Source organism: Takifugu rubripes, chromosome 16 (assembly GCF_901000725.2).
Source record: "Takifugu rubripes chromosome 16, fTakRub1.2, whole genome shotgun sequence".
Taxonomy (NCBI): Eukaryota; Metazoa; Chordata; class Actinopteri; order Tetraodontiformes; family Tetraodontidae; genus Takifugu; species Takifugu rubripes.
Window position 1 is genome coordinate 5,945,205 of NC_042300.1, and position 19,471 is coordinate 5,964,675.

At 42.8% G+C, this 19,471-nt stretch overlaps 2 protein-coding genes across 7 annotated transcripts in view; one reads left to right on the plus strand and one right to left on the minus strand.

Moving 5' to 3' along the window:
• The window catches only part of LOC101069718 (solute carrier family 23 member 1-like), a 21,889-nt gene extending 13,008 nt beyond the window's left edge, over nucleotides 1–8,881 (minus strand). The window contains exons 1-14 of one of the 5 annotated variants that reach the window (XR_003891376.1): nucleotides 8,720–8,881; nucleotides 8,231–8,535; nucleotides 6,442–6,582; nucleotides 6,199–6,356; nucleotides 5,818–5,977; nucleotides 5,522–5,703; nucleotides 5,164–5,284; nucleotides 4,793–4,949; nucleotides 4,403–4,656; nucleotides 3,932–4,096; nucleotides 3,745–3,853; nucleotides 3,553–3,648; nucleotides 3,114–3,471; nucleotides 2,406–2,464 (exon numbers count right to left, since the gene is read on the minus strand). Coding sequence is in view for 4 of the 5 variants with exons in the window: in XM_029849917.1 (XP_029705777.1) it covers nucleotides 3,221–3,471; nucleotides 3,553–3,648; nucleotides 3,745–3,853; nucleotides 3,932–4,096; nucleotides 4,403–4,656; nucleotides 4,793–4,949; nucleotides 5,164–5,284; nucleotides 5,522–5,703; nucleotides 5,818–5,977; nucleotides 6,199–6,356; nucleotides 6,442–6,582 (1,794 nt within the window). In the remaining variant the exon portion in view is untranslated. Of the gene's footprint in view, nucleotides 1–2,405; nucleotides 2,465–2,617; nucleotides 3,472–3,552; nucleotides 3,649–3,744; nucleotides 3,854–3,931; nucleotides 4,097–4,402; nucleotides 4,657–4,792; nucleotides 4,950–5,163; nucleotides 5,285–5,521; nucleotides 5,704–5,817; nucleotides 5,978–6,198; nucleotides 6,357–6,441; nucleotides 6,583–6,794; nucleotides 6,846–8,230; nucleotides 8,536–8,719 lie in introns of those variants that run through there. The other 4 variants (XM_029849917.1, XM_029849918.1, XM_029849915.1 and 1 more) reach the window with 4 other exon arrangements.
• The window catches only part of chgb (chromogranin B), a 21,659-nt gene extending 2,339 nt beyond the window's left edge, over nucleotides 1–19,320 (plus strand). The window contains exons 1-6 of one of the 2 annotated variants that reach the window (XM_029849909.1): nucleotides 15,640–15,819; nucleotides 15,946–15,992; nucleotides 16,065–16,155; nucleotides 16,698–18,090; nucleotides 18,231–18,324; nucleotides 19,144–19,320. In XM_029849909.1, the coding sequence (XP_029705769.1) occupies nucleotides 15,774–15,819; nucleotides 15,946–15,992; nucleotides 16,065–16,155; nucleotides 16,698–18,090; nucleotides 18,231–18,324; nucleotides 19,144–19,224 (1,752 nt within the window). In that variant the 5' untranslated portion in view covers nucleotides 15,640–15,773 and the 3' untranslated portion in view covers nucleotides 19,225–19,320. Of the gene's footprint in view, nucleotides 1–15,639; nucleotides 15,820–15,945; nucleotides 15,993–16,064; nucleotides 16,156–16,697; nucleotides 18,091–18,230; nucleotides 18,325–19,143 lie in introns of those variants that run through there. The other variant, XM_029849908.1, reaches the window with a different exon arrangement.
• Nucleotides 19,321–19,471: the final 151 nt, after the last annotated feature.

Below are 19,471 nucleotides of genomic sequence, written 5' to 3' on the forward strand. Positions count from 1 at the left end.
CTGTGGATTTACAGAGGCTACTACCACCCAGCCTGGTTCAAAAAGGAGCCAGACAGTACAACCCTCAACAAGGTAGGTCTTAGCAGTCACATATTTGCCGAAGCTGAGGAGGAACTGTGATTCTGGGGTAACTTGTGACAAATGAAATGAGCTAGGATGAGCTAGCCAAGCTGCTACGCTACAAGATAAATCAGATGACAAGCCATTCCATTCAAGAGGGGCCAAAGAGCACACAACAGAGAGCACATAATGCGCAAAAGGTAAATGCTGCGTTGGTTCACTTGGAGAAAGGAGGAGACCTGCTGCCATGTTTATTCTGAGGGCTTTTACATTTAAAGCTCAAATATCCATATATATATATATATATATGGATATATTCAGCTGACTGACTGAAAGAACCATAAAAGCACCAATGTTCGTTATGGAAATCTAGTCTGCCCTGAGTGGTGAGGATTTAGCCCTCAGAACCAGAGCTGTGGTGAATATGTATCCATGCAAATACACATCACGAGCTGTCCCTCACAGTCATGCCCCAAATACTAGAAGACAAAACAGAACAGCGTATTCATGGCCAGCCGCTCTACCACATCTCTCCTTCAGAAGAGCGAGGATGTTGTTCATGTTCTGCCTAAACCATCTTGTTTTCAACACGTATCCTCTCTGCTCTTCACATTTTCAACATTACCTTTTATGGCTCCTGCAGTTATTACCAACCGAGAACCTCAGTTTCACAGCTCATATATTGGAGAGCAAATAGGCACTGTAAAGAAAAGAAGCATGTTTAAAGCAACGTCAGCACGTTCACACAAATGTTGGCATCACTCATGTTTAAATGTTTCATGTTTTTAAAGGAGAAAGAGCTCTTTGTGCTAATCCATATGCATGATATGCATCCCTCTGTTTAAATTGGATGACAGGGTTGACCGAACCTCGTCTGCATCAGCTGAATTCCAGCTGGGTTTTCTGTGAGACCAGGTGGATCCACTTTCACCTAAGTGCCGCTGTGTGGTGGGACAGAAACCGCCGGCTGGACTAAGACAGGATTTGAGCACCATATGGGTACTAAGATGAGACACATATTATTAATGAGTTAAAAAAAAGAGCTAAAAGAATCTTTCATTGAAAAGAGTCTTTTTCTAAAGGACTGTTGCATCTTTGCATGATAACTTGAACTTCCAAACTTATCCACAAAAGTGTGTGTGTGCGTGCATGCGTGAGTGCGTGTATATACAACATCCATCCATCCATCCATCCATCCATACATCCATACATACATACATACGTGGGAAACAGTGCAAACATCATCATTGTTTACTGATCCCTGTCTCCTAGTCTCATTACTTTACATCTGCAGCCACACACAAAGGTAATAAATGATGCAAATCTATCAACTATAGAGTTTCTTTTATCCCTGTGTTTGTTAAAGCAAACATGGAGCTTACTAACTGAAATGACAGATAGCCAAATGTAACACAGAATTCTTGTGCACCAGTGTTTTGAACAAAGTCAGAAACACACTGTGCTTGTCCAGGGGGTTTATTATCACTCATCAACATCATGTTCTATTCAAATGCTGAAAAAGTGGTCCAGCTGCCTCCCCAAACACCCTTTCCAGCACATCAAAATGCAGTTCTTAAGTTTCATGAATGTATACAATGAGGACAAAAAAGTAGCCTCAACAACAAAGCGACGTGAGAGAAGAGAAAGATGAAAGTTGGGTTATCTCTGCAGGTGGGAAAGCAAGAGATGCTCCAGGGTTGGTGCTTCAAGGCTTCACAGCACTTGCAGAGTGGAGACACAGATGCTTCAAAAACACACTTATCCACAGGTGGAATCTAATTTCCTTTAACAAAAAAAGGATTCTGTCATTTCAAACAGACTGTTGGAAGAAACAGAAACAGACCACAAGAGAGGTCTTACAGATTAGTAGGTTTTGCTTCATTCTTAAGAACAGTTTAATCTTGCTTGGTGTTAATTTTCACAGATGTGAGAAATGATGAACACAGACATCTGGATGCTCTACATCAAAGGTGTCAAACTCTGGCCCGTGGGCCAAATTTGGCCCGCAATGTAATAATATTTGGCCCGCGAAGCCATACCAATTGACTATTAGAGCTGGCCCGCTGGTGTTTTATTAAATATATATATATATATATCAAAAGGTTTCCTGTTATAGATGGAGGAAGATTTGAATTTGACTGAAATAAGATATTAATAATGTCCAAAAATGGATGGATGTCTCAAAGTTAAGACAATCCTAATTTCAACAATAAAATTGCAGGTTCCTTTTGGTAATAAACTTACTCAGGCATCATGAAGTGGAACAGGTCAGATGTATTATCATTTCATGAGGCTCTTCCAGTTGTGAGATCTAAAAAAAAATTAAATGTTATTTATGACATCAGTCATTTTGAAACTTAGGGCCAGATCCCATTTTTGTAAAACTTTGACAAATTTCACAGAATTCTTGGAAAAGGGGGATCCACTGAGTTATAAAACTTAAATCTAAACCAGTATCATTATGTTTATGATTTAATTTTTTTTTACATGTGTTGTAAATTTCTTCTGATGGTAGTCGAGAGGTGCTGACGAGGAAGGAATCTTCGCAGACAACGACTTGGTTATCATCGATGTTTATTGAAGAGAACATTATGGTATCAATTGGACGCTGCAGCTTGCCCGAGGGAGGTTTCGCGGTCCCGTTGGTGAAGAATTCCGAAGTGTTTACATCAATAGCTCCTTCTCATACTGTCAAGTAAACACATTCTTCTCTGATGCCCTCATGATACACAGTATAGCAAACCCAATGGCATAGAGTTCAGCTCGTATCAAAAATGGGAGTAGTAGTAGGCTTCATGCTACACATCCTCATATGGAGAACAACCAGGAGCCTACAGGCTCCAGCCTCGCCTCTTCGCAGCTCCTCTTAGCAAGAACAAGACTTCCATTGCCATCTTAAAGATAGGCAGAAGTCACAGGACACATGTGGAGCATATCCTAATATGGCACCAAGCTGCTAAACACATTGTGGCCTTACAGAAGTAAAGGCATGCACAGAATAGATACACAGGCTTTAGATACTAAACATGTCACATTAAACTTTTCAAACAGATTCCTTGGAAAAGGGGGATCCACTGAGTTATAAAACTTAAATCTAAACCAACATCATGATGTTTATTATTTAATTTTCTACATGTCACATTAAACTTTTCAAACAGATTCATCTCATCTCTACAATTTCCCCATGAGATGATAGCTCACTTCCCCGTCTCAGCATCACATTATTGTCCTCAGTCCTGCCATCCGTGTCTCTGTCTCTCCACGGACAGAAGGGGACGTAACGAACCCAAGACTGGGAGGAGAGGAATGAAGTTATGCCAAAAGGGAGGTCATAGAGCTCAAGTGATGCCGAGAATTTATCAGAAACATCTTCATGTTCTCTGTCTGGAAGTCCACGTTCACGTTTGGTCCCTACAAAATCAACAAGGAGACATGTAAGGCACCCGTATTCCACACCTTATAGCACACAGACAGCCATTTGTATCAACCTACCAGGAATTGTGTTATCTAGGATGAAGCCAAGAAATCCTCCTACAAACATGTTGGTGGTCAGCAGTATGTGTAACACGTGGTCGACCTCTTTAACTCCTGAAAGAGGAACACCATGAGGGCTCAATTTCATGCTGGAAGGTAGAATAATATTCCAAGTACATATTAAAACAAAAAAGTAATAAATCATTGGACCTGTGTGGAGGGAACCAGGATTCTTTACAATCCAGTTTGGGATGGAAAGTGCAGAAAACATGGAAAACCCAAAAATAAATATAGTCCTGGAAGAATTCATGTCTGTGGACTGGATAAGAAAACACATCAGTTGACTATCGGAGAAGTTATTTGGTAGCAAGATGGCTCAAGCGCTTTGTTTGTTCACCTGCAGATTAGAAATTCCTGTTGCAGTTATGACTCCAAACATGACCATAAACATGCCTCCAACCACTGGGTCAGGAATGGTTGTGATAACAGCGCTGATTTTTCCAAAAATCCCAATTAATATCATGAAGACTCCACTTAGAAGAATCACCCTCCTGCTGCTCACCTGTCAGATTAAAACATTAGTTTTAATTAGTTTTGTTGTAGAACTGACTAATTGAGTTATTGATCTGCATCTTCAGTCCAACTACTGTCTTGGCAAGTATGTGTGTCTTCTTTCTATGCTTCCCCCTGCCCCCTTCTTCTTCTCCAGCAATCAGCCAGATATGAGCTTGAGCCTATATGAGCTTGGTCCTGCTCAAGGTTTCTCCCTGTTACTAGTTAGCGAGTGCCAGATATACAGTCCTCCTTTGAGTTTGATCAGTGATAGATAAGCTCTATAAGCAGGCAGCAGTAATGTTGATTTCCTCACCTTGGTGATGCCCAGGACAGCCACATTCTCGCTGAATGAGGTGGTGCCGTTGCCGGTGCCGAAGGCCCCCGCCAGTAAAGAGCCGAGCCCTTGGACCCCAATGCCACGGTTGATGGCGTGCCTTGGGGGAGGTGGGGCTCCTGATAACTTGGCACATGCGTAATAATCACCCACGGACTCGGCCATGGTGCAGAATATTCCAGACATGAGGCCAAACACACCTGCCAGACTCACAGCAGGGACGCCCCACTGGCCTGGAAAAACAACTCAGATTTATCCTTCAGAAATACTGGGATTGAATATCTCATATTTTCCCTTTTCAGATTGATTAGATAGTTGGCAAATTTGAAAAAAGCCAAACACTTCAATGGAATGTACTTTTTCATTTACCAGGATATGGAAATGTGAACCAGGAAGCATCACTGATCACATTTCCCTTCACATCAGTGCGCGCCAGGTGGCCATAATGGGCTGGATTAGATGGAAGAACATCAGAGACGGTGAGGATGTAGCAGAATAGCCAGGAGACCACAATGCCCAGCAGAATCTACCAATAATAATTAGTATTAATTGAGTTCTACTGTACATCATTTCAGCACATGTTTTAAAATACAGACGCATTTTGCCAAATGTGTTCAGTTTTGCTTAAAACTTCCCAGTTTATGGAACAAAAGCAGACAGATATTTGGTAGAATGTCAGCAGCTTAGCTCCAGCTGTTGTGGCAAATGGTGCAACTTTAGACTTATTGTTTAAAACGTACAGAGAATCGCTGGAAGATGTAGAACTTTGAAGTGTGAAGTTTCTTGATTTTATTATATGCTGGAACAGGGACTGGTATGAGACGGAGGTACTGGGAGAACAGGATGATCAACAATGTGGTCCTGTGGATAAAAAAAATGAAACAAGGTTAGCAATAGAAACAATTCCACGCTTAAAATAGATGCAAAAGGGGGTTAGTTAACGTGTTTCTCCAAAAGGCTTCAATGTTACTGTCTCAAATGAGCAATATGTTGCGAATATTCTATTCATGACCTCTAAAACTGTGTGCTTCTAAAAATATCCCATCGTGCTGGCTCCTACCCTGTGAAGACGAACCATGGTGTTGAATGACTACATACATGGCAGAGATGCCCCAGTGGGTTCCAGCTTTGGCTGCGGATGATTCAAACAGTGACAGGCCAATGAGGGTGATTGTGGGGGCAATGGTCAAAGGACCTATGAAGCGCATAAGAAAGCCAATGACGCCCGAGAAGCCGACCACGATCTGGAGAAGCGAGGCCACCATGATGGAGCCCTGCAGCTGTGGACAAGAAGGTGACCAAGATTAACAGTTGATGTGAAGACATCCATATTTAACCATGAGGATGCTGGGATGCGATAGCTTAGCTCTACTGAATGATCAGTGCTTAGTTACATTTCTCAGACGGATCTGCCACTCTTCTTTGAAGACCAGCAAAGACGTGTCCACCAAACTGGCATTGCGGGTCCAAGCAGGACACTCCCACTGTGGCATGGACAACATTGCCATGGTGGGGGTCAGCAAAGAAAATGTACCCCCCTGTAGGATAGGAAGCCTAAAATGTGGTATAAACATGATCAAGAGACACATAATTTCCTCACAATAATTAACAATAGGTTTGTTTTTAATATAACCAAAGTTGGGAACATTGTTTGGCTGATTTTGAAATGCAGCCAAAGGCACCAACTACACAAGGGTGTTATAACCACATATAGGTTGTCTAAGTTGCCACATCAACTGTTCCAGAGTGGTGAGTTGTGGGATAGTCCTTCTTACCGGACACCAAAGGTCACCTGCAGCAGGGTACACAAGCCTGAGACGAAGAAAATGCTGTTAATGAGGTGACTCTGGGTCAGGCTGTCATGCTGGAGGCACAGTCCCTCAGAAAGGATGAGAGGAATAGAGATCGTTGCCCCAAATGCTGTCAGACAATGCTGCATCAGAGAGGAAGTTCACTCATTAAACGTGAGGTGCAGCAGGATGCATCCAAAAATGGTAAGGGTGCTTTGCAACACCTACCTGAATGGCCAAAAAGATACAGAGGTACCAGGGAGGAGCATCAGTCACAAGGTAGGTGAGTTGGTTTCTGTCCTCTGATGCAGAGCTGATGTCATGTGACTTTTGCTCCTGACCTTCCGGTTCTCTGCCTTCTTCAGACATCTGCAGGGGCAAATAGAGCAAATTAGATGCAAGTACAGTTGTTAATACACAGTAAAGACACTGGGAAATATTTGCTCAATACAGACACAAATAATTGGGAAAAAATATGATTCTGACACATGTTCTAATGTGCAAGAGCAACAGTTTGTATTCTGTGTTGAGGATGGATATTGATCACAGCTGGAAACATAGTTCTGCAGGCGCAAGGATACCTTGTCCTGCGCAGCTGGATTTACTGATCACACATTCTAAACTGCAAATCTGCAGAATAGAAAATAATTACCCTTTCATGTCACACTTTCACACAGTGTGCTATTACTCAGTATTTTCATTTCCTCTTTGAAGGCATCCTTTTGTGCTAGGTTCGCCAGCACGAGACTGGCCTTTCTTTTGTCTTCGACAGTTATGGGCCCTGCAGTTTGTTCTCTTTTTGCTGGATCCGAGCAACAACATTCAAGGCTGTACGCCATCTTGAGAAATGCTCAAATCTGCCAAAAATCTTGTCCTCTTCGACTACATTCGTTTGTAGTGCTTGTGTTGTTTTGACTTCTGGATCTCCCACCATAAGCTGTGGGGTAGGTTTTGGTGTCAAAATCTCTCTTTCCCACAGGAATTTTGTCCCAGTAAGCCAAGATTAACTAATCAACTCTGATACCCTGAGGCCTCTGGAGGCGTGATCCGATGGGTTTTGGTCAGTCTCACCATAGTGCCACTGTGTTGGATCTGTTGTTTCCCTGATTCTTTGTACTCAATTTGCCATGAAGACATGAAATCTTCGGGCATCATTGTTAATGTAGCCTAAAACCACCTGCGAATCTGTCCAGAAGTATTCTTGGTTGATTTTGAGCTCCAGCTCCTCCTTTAACATACTGCTGACTGCTGCGACCACTGCAGCTGTTAACTCCAGTCTAGGTATGGTTACAACCTTGGTGGGTGCAACTTAACTATGTTTTCTGTCACCACTCGGATATATGAGCACTGACCATACCCTTGGCTGCTTGCATCTGAAAAATGGTGCAACTCAATTCTCTGGACCTTCCCTATGTTTCCATTGAGGCTTTAACTCTGTGGGTAGTTGTTCGTCCCATCCAATGCCCTTTTGACACATTTCCTGCAGTATTTTATTTCCCAGCAGAAGGAAAGGAGCCAAGAAGCTTTTCACTTGTGTCTCCATCCCCTCAACAGCATCCATCATGTCACCCAAGTCTTCATCGGAGCACTCAACTTTCAGTTTAAACCTGCTCTTCCCATTTTTCATACAGTGTGGTGAACTTACTCTCCCTTTCAGAAGCTTCTTGTTGCTTCAGCTCCAGCATTTTAGGGGTTAAGTGTCTCTCTCTTGTGGATTTCCTGATTTCAACTGTCTGGCAGGAGGTGGAAACAGGCTCAACCACTGTTACTTTCAGTATTTCTATTTTAGCATGAATATCACCTATAAGTGTCTCTAATCTCTCTATTTCAGTGCTATCAGTTTGTGATTTTAATTGTTCATTTAAACTAGTCAATTCTTCTTGAAGGGACTCTATTTGCTCACTTAATTTAACACCTTGTGATTTTTCGCAAGAACTGCCATTATACATTTTTGAAAAGGCACCGTTTTAGAAAAAACACCCTTCTTTTGTTAAACAAGACCTTTCTTGCAAAGTACCTTTCTTGAACGGCTTCCTTTGAAGTTGTACAAACTTCATGAAGAAACAGAGGCGCTACAGTCAAACCTGGCGCCGTCTGCTGAGCCGCCCGATACTCTCCACCCGACGTTCGGAGCGGCTCTCCCGCGTCCTCAGAATCGACACGCCTCTTCTCTGGTCACAAGCTGCTCCGGGATCGCGCAGCCTTCTCTCTCTCTTGTCGGACACCCGCTGCTCTCACTTTCACTTTAGACTCTCCACCATACTGGCGTCTTTTTTAAATGTTTTACTCCCAACTCTCCATCCTTCGCAGAAACCGTGAAAACTAGAAAATAAAAAACATAAACAGCATTTGAAAAAGTAAATATCTGATTATTAAAAGTTTCTTAATAATTTTCCAGCATTTAGACAGGTCCCGACTAACGAGCACAGTAACATAGAAAAACATACCAAACTGTCTATTTAAGGGCACACACACATTAAAAACATACAAAAACAAATAAACGTACAACAATCGTTACCGTGTGCGCCTCTTGTACCGTGCAGAATTATTATTTTAAGGCCGTGTATACTTTCTTTAAACTACTGGTATGTTGTCGCTCCGCTCTGTAACCACGCTGGCGTTCTCTGTTATTTTTGCTTGAAATGACGAGTTAAGGAAGTTACATCACTGACAAATAGTCATCTGAGAATATTTAGCAATAGCTTTTAACAGGTTGCAGATCTCCCCCCCGCATATAAATATACAAGAGAGGTCTGGGGGTGAGATAACAAGTGGGAATTCCTGAAGTGAGGGTGAGGGGAAAGTTTGTACTGTAATCGATCGAATCTAGATTTAATGGAGGGACGCATGAATGAGCCTATGGTGGGTCCTGTGATGAGACCTTCAGCAGTTTAAAGACTCGCAGCAGCGTTTTCTACTGACTCCGGTCGATGGAGGGCAGTTTGACGGAGGTGCATCAATGGAGGGAATGACAATAGTCCATTAGGTTGGCCGGTGGAGTTTCACGACCAGACTGTGGGCTGCTTTCCCCATTATTGACTCATTTTGCAGTTTCTGATTACCATTGAGGATCTTATTTCTACATACAAGTTGAATTCACACTCTCAGATCTGGCGCTGTGAAAAGGTTCTGTTCAACTGTATCTCATTAACATCTAGTCTCTCTGTGAGCAATCTAGGAGTAACTTTTGATCAAAATCTCTCCTTCAACTCACACATTAAATTAGTCTCTAGAAGTGCCTTTTTTCACTTGAGGAACATCACAAAGATCAGGAAGCTGCTGACGCAGCATGATGCTGAAAAGTTAGTCCATGCATTTGTTACTTCCAGGCTGGACTACTGTAACTCTTTATTATCAGGGTGTCCAAACAACACTTTAAGAAGCCTCCAGTTGATCCAAAATGCTGCAGCCAGAGTTCTGACAGGTATTGACAAAAGAGATCACATAACTCCTGTACTGGCATCGCTTCATTGGCTGCCCGTTAAATTTAGAATAATTTTTAAAACCCTTCTTTTGACCTACAAGGTCCTCAGAGGCCTCGCTCCATCCTACCTGGAGGAGCTAGTGATACCTTATCAGCCCAATAGACCGCTCCGCTCTCAGAATGCTGGTCTACTTGTGGTTCCCAGAGTTTTAGGAGTAGAATGGGGGGCCGAGCATTTAGCTACCAGGCCCCCCTGCTATGGAACCAGCTCCCTGTCCAGGTACGGGAGGCTGACTCCATCGCTACTTTTAAGATCAGACTCAAAACCTACCTCTTTGAAAAAGCTTATTGTTACTAATTCAGTAGTTCCAGTTACTATCATAGACAGACAAATTATCATACTTAGGGGGTCGTCTTATCGTTAGGTCACATCTTAGTTATGCTGTTATAGGCCAAGGCTGCCGGGGTCCGGAAACATGATCACCTGACAGGCCTCTGTCACTCCACTGGGTCATGGTTTCCTCTCCTCTCCTCTCCTTTCCTCTCCTCTCCTCATCAAGCAGACTAGTTCTTGTGTAGTTTTTCTGCTTCTCCCCCCCTCTATTTATTTACAGGTATCGCCGCCCTCGGAGCTGCATAATGACCTCCGGCCCCGCTGAAGTGATTGTATATCATATTTTTTGTGTGTGTTTCTGTGCTCTGTGCCTCTCCTCTCCCTCTCCTCTCCTCTCCTCTCCTCTCCTCTCCCCCTCCTTCTCCTTCTCCTTTTCCTCTCCCTCTCCTCTCCCTTCCTCTCCTCTTTCCCCTCCTCCTCCTTCTCCTTCTCCTCTCCTCTACCTCCCCTTCACTCTACTTCTCCTCTCCTCTACCCCTCCCCTCTCCTCTCCTCTCCTCTCCTACCTATCCTATCCTCTACCTGTCCTCCCCCTTCTCCTCTCTCTTTACCCAGCCGGCCATCAGCAGGAGGGTCCCCCTACATCAGCCTGGTCCTACTCAAGGTTTCTTCCTGTTAAAGGGGAGTTTTTCCTTGCCACTGTTGCTTGTCTGGGGTTAGGCCCTGGGATTCTGGAAAGCGCCTTGAAACAATTTTGATTGTATAAGACGCTATATAAATAAAGATTGATTTGATTTGATTTTGAACCCAAACTGATCTGACACCTGGATTTGTGGTTTTGCATACTACTTCCTGAATAGACGTGTTTAGGTCCCTCTGGATGGCCACAATACAAACTTGTCATTGCTGACTATTAGGTGGCCATTAATTTCCCACCCCCACATTCTAACTTTAGTCCCCCAAAGCACAAAAAGAAGGCAATAACAAGGTCTCCTTCTATTGATTTATTAGCTTCAGCTCTGCTTTTAGAAGTTTACATGTTCAAGACCAAAGCAGGCGGGAGAGGGACCCTTGATGCCAGCAGCTGCTTTAAAACTGGTTCAAAATGACATCACCTTATTCCTGTGGAATTCATAACCAGCACATATTTTTAGTTCAGGCCAAGCATAATTTCATTAGCACGACCTGTCTTTTAGGTGCGTGTGTAGTTTTTTCGACACAAAGCTGCAGCAATTATTAACCACATGCAGAAAAGCTGTGCACGGTCTGAGGGAAATGGAACAGTTTCCAATCGGGACTTGTCAAGCAGAGCAGTTAACAGACATTACAGTACCCATTACTGTTCTACTGGCAGAATTTATTTAAGCCTTATTTAAACAAAAAAAACTCTTACTGGGAACACATACCAGGTTAGCATCTCCCAGTGAGAGAGTTTAATTGATCAATAATGTAAATTATTATTGATTTTTTTTTTAAATCTCCCACTGTAACAGGAGAAGTGGCTCAAAACAGTGTTGCTACTTTGTTTGAATTTAGATTTTTGTTCAAATGTCTCTTGAAGTATAAATTATTTGCACTCACACAATAAAACACTTTGGACAAGAACTAATAAGTCTCATTAAATCAAGAGAAAGAGCGTGACAGATGTCCACAGCAGCTGCAGAAATGCTTTACTGTGAGAATGATCAAATAGAACATTGTGCTGCTGTTTAGAAAGGTCACTATTACAACCAAGCAGCTCGCTGAATGTCAGTGCAGTCACCCTCGAGGCTCCATCTTAGTCAACCTTTAACCCTTTTACCCCCAAGTCATATTTGAGTACAATAATCCAATTTCCCCCGCTGCTTTCTCAACCCTGACTATGTTATCACCCTTGTAAACACTGATTAACATCAGTGTCATCTGGAAAAGGTGCTGAAGGCTCTTCCAGTTCCGTCACTATCTTTGATATCATAACCTATAAACCGCACCTTTCCTTCAAAATGGTGCACATTTTTAATGATACTTTCTATCATTATGATATATTTTCCTGACTATGGCTGATACATCAGTCTATCCAGAGCATAATGTGCTTAAGAGCTTGTGGACAACACAGACTGTAAGAATTGAAAACCATTCCTCAAAACCATTCCTTCCTTATTAGAGTCTGAATTATGAAGCACATGTGTATGCTTGTTAATGTTTTAAAGATAGCATTTAATATCACTTGAAAGGACTGTGGCAACCATAATTGTCAGCAAAGTAAGATGAGGATGGAGGAAGCTACATGTATTTATTAGTTATGTTAAGAATAACATGCCAAGCAGGAGTAGGTTGGTCTGTAGAAAGTAAAAAATAGACACACATTAGAGATCATGTCAAGTCAGGTTTTCCCTCTAACATATCAGTGTCATTTTTAGTCACAATACTACAGCAAATAAGAAACAAAGGGCTCAGTAATAAACAGTGCAACTATTTGATCCTAAATGATTTTCCTCATCAGCATGCAAAAACAATGCTGAGCTCACATATCATGCAACACAGGTCAATAGAAAATAATGAACACCTTAGAGCTCATTTGTCAGCAGCAGTGAGCGGCAAACCATTAGATGCCCCCCATGATGTTTGAATCGATCTCTCCTTCTTTATAATGTCTATTTCTGTTTTGGCAGATTTGTGGTATAGAGCTAGTTAGCATCTACATGTCCAAATCAATACTTGGATGAAATGCACGCGCAGTGATGCTGCATTAAATTTCCATGCAGCACGGAGGCGTGGAGGCCATTGTTTCTGATAATGTGATGAAATATTAGTGAAGAAAAACACCAGTCACCAATTGAACATTTGTGTCTCAAAACATTGAGATAAAAATGCAAATTATTGTTGGATTTAACGGATTTGTAGCTAAAAGGTGTTAAACTGTTGGAGCTGAGCGAGTCAGAAATTATGGAAAGACACCAGCAAGCATGACTAAACATGAATAAAATATTTATTATCTCACCGATGAGTCCCCAAACAACAAAGTCACCCCTACAACCCAAAATACACATGCTTGGAACTATTACAGAATATTTAATGGTAAATGTAGTTAATTTTTTTTTAAAGTAATGACAATATGTAAACAATTATCTGGACTTTTGGCCATTAGAGGAAGACATATTGATGTCGCAGCATTTATTACACGTCTTTTAGCAGCTATTAAAGCCACACTGGTGGCCATTATTGTTCTCACCACAAATCCCATTGTCCTTTCCTCCCCAGAGACCCCATTAGCATTACTTTAAACTTCCTGTTACTGCCATTTCTATTAAAACACACAACATAAATCAAAGAAATTACTCATGGCTGATTCAAGAAGAATTCAAGTGTACTGACTGTACAAGCACTGACTTGTGAGAGATTCAAGTGGACTTTTTCTTATTCATGGTGTACTTCAGGGTCTGGGCAGTATATTTATTTATGGGATTCGTCCTGTTCTAATGTGATGTGAAGTATTTCACATATGGCCGGCTTCTTTGGTAATGAAGATGATTCAGATGATGAATTGTTTTCAGTGCCCATTGATGTTGCATGAAAGCAGTACTGGGCACAGGACTAATGCTAATATCATTCTAGTTTGATGGATGAGGAGTGGGAGCCTTTTATCACCAAAGCAAAGATTGATGAATACATAAACAAGAATGGTTCGTTAATGATGGATTATTAGGAAACACACTTTCTTTGACGCCGCAGTAACAGTAACTCTGGATGCAGAGCTGGATCACCAATTTTATTTTTACTTTGCACTCATGCACAGCAGGTCGTGACTAATCTGACTGAAGCAACCATTTTCACTGGTGTTGTCTGGGCTAAATGTGCACAGACTGGATGTACTAACATAAGTCAAATTTCAGAAATTGATTCAAATGCTGGAATTGTTGCAAACTACTATGAAGAGCAGATTGCAAAAGCAGCATTTTGGACAACAAATCCAAAAGTTCCACTTTAGGGGAATGAATTCTGTATTATAATTACACATTAGGGTCTGTTATTCACCATAAATTATTTATTTCTCGGCAAACCCAAAGCTTGGCAGACCGCTGAGCAAACTCAAGCCGTGGCTTTAATGAAGAGCGCTGCATTATGCTCATCGCCACCCTCTCAACTCTCACGTCTAACTGGTCGTGATGGAAGTAGCTGTGTTGGTGTTAGAGGAGAACTGATCTGAGTCGTGTTCTCAGAGCCTGGCTGCACGCCCTGTAATCTCCCCTGTCTTTGGGGCTTTATTAAATATTAGGCGGGCAGAGAGCGATGACAGTAAGATGAAGAAAACATATGGACTCAGCCCGCGCACTCACACACACACACACACACACACACACACACACACACACACACACACACACACACACACACACAATAAGCTTTAGCCACAGACTTCCCCTCCAGCAAAGGCTGCAGAGCACCGTTATCCTTCTCACTGTACACAAAACACACCAAACTGACAACCTGTTATTGATGTAAAAGACCCACGTCAGTTATGGATCAGTACATACGTATATCTTGGGAGTACAATCCAGCACCTGTCCTGACAGTTATCCGTCCATTTACTAACTTAGATTCAGTGTTGGAGAGATTGATGCAGACACACGCAGGCATAGGATTCACAAACTAGAGAGAAAATGTAAAGGGAATGATTTGGGCTCAAAGCCATTTCACTTTCTGGACTTACGGTTTGCGAGACATGATTGGATGTGAATGCACTTTGTCATACGTAAAGGCCAGAGCATGTCTTACACACACAGCATTGGAATATACAGTATATGGCAAGGGAAGCTGCAATTATCATGCTGCTTCTCTCCCTGCTTTCACATTATTTAGATTTAAATTGTATTAAGGCAGCCATGTTTAACAGGTGAACAACAGATGAAAAGTACAAAGACAGAAGCCAGCAGTTGTCAGCATGAATGTTCTGAGTCGTGTTGAGCCGAGTCCACCAACTCTAAGCAGCACGTCGGCTCGTCCCACTCCCATGGCGGGGAATAAGGTGGCAGCCGTTCTCACACAATGCTCATACTGGTTTTTGGAAACAGTCGATACTGACATCAAGATGTGATTAACTAACAGCTGTTGATCAGGGTCTCTATTAACCAGCCCTTAGGAAGGTCTGTCTTGAATGAATTATTGAAGAACCAGTTGAACTAAACTCTGATTTAGAGCCCGTTTCACATCATTCCAGGATAAAAGCAAAACAGAGCAACTCTGCACTTCAAACTTGGGCGATATTACGCAACATTTGCCAGCAAATGGCTTTGCAGAAAATGTCATGACAGATATCTTGGTAATGCCAGTAATCTCAGCAAATCTCAGCAAATTCCTTCCAAATTCTGTGATTGGGTGTAAATTTGATCCTAAAATAGTCACAAGCAGACCTCATGTTACAGGAGTTGCATGAACATTCGCGATGTTGTGTCTGCCACCTCTGCACCTGCTTATCCTCGAGCACCTCATGGCATTAAACCCGTCATGGAGCTCCTCTTCTGCAATCTTCTTGATCTGTTTACGTGATCAATTACTAATTTGTTAGCCAAATGTCGACTCAGAGCATCCATCAGATCTTCCTCACATCACTTTCCTCTGCAGGTCTAACGAGTCGTGACATTAATAGAGCCCAGAGCCCTCCTCCCACGCTCTCCCTGCCCTCTCCTCTCCTTATTTGAGGGGCGCCTCAGCTCCAGCCGTCAGAGCGCAGCGCAGCTCTCTCCCGACTGTTCGGAGAGGACGAGAGTGGCGCAGCAGCATCCACGCGCATTTTCCGCCGGATCAGACTTCCACCTCGCTGAGATGAGACGTTTCCTCGTCGTCGTGGTCGTCGCGGCTCTGCTGACAGGTGCGTAAAAGAGCGCTGCGTGTATTTGTGTCTTATAAGTTGAGGATTTCCAGCACCTTGGACAACGACGCGGTCGCCACCTGCGGTCGTGCTCCATCCCATTCAACACTTTTCTCTCTATTGCAGAAAATCTAGCGCTTCCAATTGGAAAAGAAGGGCAGAGAGAAGATGTGGTATGTTTTTATCTCACAATTTCACCTTGATGTGGGTGAATTTTGTAAATGCTTGACTTTTTTTTGCTGCAGGTAACCAGATGTTTGGTGGACGTCCTGTCCAAAGCTCTCTCTAAACCAGATTCTCAGCTTGATCCAGAATGCAAAGACATCCTCCTAGCAGGTTTGGAGTCGATTTCTCCCCAATTTGCAGAGATGTTTAAGTTAAAAAAGCAGCATTGAATATGCTGTTACTTGCTCTGTGACAAATGTTGTCACCCTCTACAAGTGAAATGATAAATCCCCAAACAAGAAGTCTGAACCTAGTTTTAACAGTTATTCCTCCCTCAAATTAAACTCTAAAAAGAAGAAGAAAAGCAAGAACTAATGAGTTAAATGTGTGCATCACTCCTGCAAGGTGTGATTGTCTTACGCAGGAGAACATAGTCGTTCTGGCTACCTGCACTTGCAGAGACTGCCACTTGTTTATTGCACAAATGTGACGGAAACTGTTGGCTGTGATCTGATGCTTTCCCACAATTCCTCTGAGTTTTCCAGTGCCATCCAATCTTCCATATAGCCTTTGGTAACCCCTAAATATCAAGCAAGTTATTGACCAAATAATTGAATGCAATATGAGGAGGGGCCTGGAGGCTGTTAAGGAATCAATTGTCACGTTGTCCAGGAGCAACTTTGAGTCTTATCTTTTTATCTTTGCTGTCTCAGGGGTTAAACATGCCCCATTGGACAAGAAGAGTGCGAGGACGGTGACACATGGAGAGGTGGTAAATGGTCAGCCTGAGACGCCCGAGGCTAATGGAGCAGATGTGAAAGACATTGAAGCTCTGCTGAAGTCTGTGGAGGGAAAAAGAGAGACCCCAGAAGATGAGCGCAGCCAAGAATCCTGGAGTCTGGGTGATGACAAGGGTCATGAAAATGGAGAGGAAGAACCCCGGCAGAAACGAAGCACAAGCTGGAGACCCAAGTACTCCTCACGCAAGAACAAACGAGGAGAGGAAGAGGAAGACAACGAGCGCAGTCAGGAGAGCTGGGATTTGGATGAAAAGAGATCTGAAGAAGAGGAGGAAGGTGAGAGAGAGAAGAGGAAATGGAGGCCTGGCAGATACCACCAGACCAGACACAGGCGTGATGAAGAACTTCCAGAGGAACCCAGAGAAGAGAATAATGAGGAACGCAGCCAAGAGTCATGGGACTTTGATAATGGTAGAGACAAGAGAGGATGGAGGCCTGGCAGGTACCACCAGAGGAGACACAAACGTGATGAAGAGTCTGATGACGAGCGCAGCCAAGAATCCTGGAGTCTGGGTGATGACAAGGGTCATGAAAATGGAGAGGAAGAACCCCGGCAGAAACGAAGCACGAGCTGGAGACCCAAGTACTCCTCACGCAAGAACAAACGAGGAGAGGAAGAGGAAGACAACGAGCGCAGTCAGGAGAGCTGGGATTTGGATGAAAAGAGATCTGAAGAAGAGGAGGAAGGTGAGAGAGAGAAGAGGAAGTGGAGGCCTGGCAGATACCACCAGACCAGACACAGGCGTGATGAATCTGACGATGAACGCAGCCAGGAATATTGGGACTTTGATAATGGTAGAGACAAGAGGAAATGGAGACCTGGCAGGTACCACCAGACAAGGCACAAACGTGATGAAGAACTTCCAGAGGAACCCAGAGAAGAGAATAATGAGGAACGCAGCCAAGAGTCATGGGACTTTGATAATGGTAGAGACAAGAGAGGATGGAGGCCTGGCAGGTACCACCAGAGGAGACACAAACGTGATGAAGAGTTTTCAGATGATTCTGACTATGAACGCAGCCAAGAATACTGGGACTTTGACACTGGCTATGACAAGAGAAACTGGAGGCCCGGCAGGTACCATCAGCGGAGACACAGACGTGATGAAGAAGTCACCAACGAAGAACCAGACAACGAACGCAGCCAAGAGTCGTGGAGCTTGGACAAGAGGAACGGAAAAGACGAGTACCATCACGGCAACAAATATCACAGTCACGGTGGAGGCTCATTGGAGGAAGATGCAGAGCAGGGAGGGGATTCAGAGGAGTATGAGGAGCAAGTGCAGGGAAGAAACGAAGCTCTAAGGTATTTTTAATCCTCATTTTGTTTGTAGCCTATGTGGCTTAATGTTACAATCAACAGGGGTCCCACATTCTGGTTAAAGAAAATAAATAAACAAAGCTTCTAAAAATCTGCATCTTAATTTGTGGAATGTGCTATTCCAGGTATCTGTCTGAGAAGCGTAATCCGTGGATTTACAGAGGCTACTACCACCCAGCCTGGTTCAAAAGGGAGCAAGACAATGCAACCCCCAACAAGGTAGGTCTTAGCAGTCACATATTTGCCGAAGCTGAGGAGGAACTGTGATTTTGGGGTAACTTGTGACAAATGAAATGCACATGCAATTTATTTAGAAGGATGAGCTAGCCAAGCTGCTAGGCTATAAGATAAATCAGATGACAAGCCATTCCATTCAAGAGGGGCCAAAGAGCACACAACAGAGAGCACATAATGCATAAAAGGTAAATGCTGCGTTGGTTCACTTGCAGAAAGGAGGAGACCTGCTGCCATGTTTATTCTGAGGGCTTTTACATTTAAAGCTCAAATATCCATATATATATATATATATATATATATATATATATATATATATGGATATATATATATATATTCAGCTGACTGACTGAAAGAACCATAAAAGCACCAATGTTCGTTATGGAAATCTAGTCTGCCCTGAGTGGTGAGGATTTAGCCCTCAGAACCAGAGCTGTGGTGAATATGTATCCATGCAAATACACATCACGAGCTGTCCCTCACAGTCATGCCCCAAATACTAGAAGACAAAACAGAACAGCGTATTCATGGCCAGCCGCTCTACCACATCTCTCCTTCAGAAGATGATGTTCATGTTCTGCCTAAACCATCTTGTTTTCAACACGTATCCTCTCTGCTCTTCACATTTTCAACATTACCTTTTATGGCTCCTGCAGTTATTACCAACCGAGAACCTCAGTTTCACGGCTCATATATTAGAGAGCAAATAGGCACTGTGAAGAAAAGCAGCATGTTTAAAGCAACGTCAGCACGTTCACACAAATGTTGGCATCACTCATGTTTAAATATTTCATGTTTTTAAAGGAGAAAGAGCTGGAAACCCTCGCAGCGATGGACATTGAGTTGCAGAAAATTGCAGCCAAGTTGCATGATAACGGCACCTAATCCAGGATAAATGCCGTGTCATTTCACCAGTAGTGGATAAATGTTGCTGTCTCAGTCTGTCTGCTGATTTGATGTTCAGTAAAAAAAAAAAAAAAATTATAGACACCCCTGAAGTGTTTCCTGTTTGTATCCTGTTTATATTTGTGACATTTTGGTGTTTTTAAAATTGCACGGGAATGATTTTGATAATCACATATATGTAGTGAGAAAAACATTAAAATGAATGATAATAAATGTACTATAAATG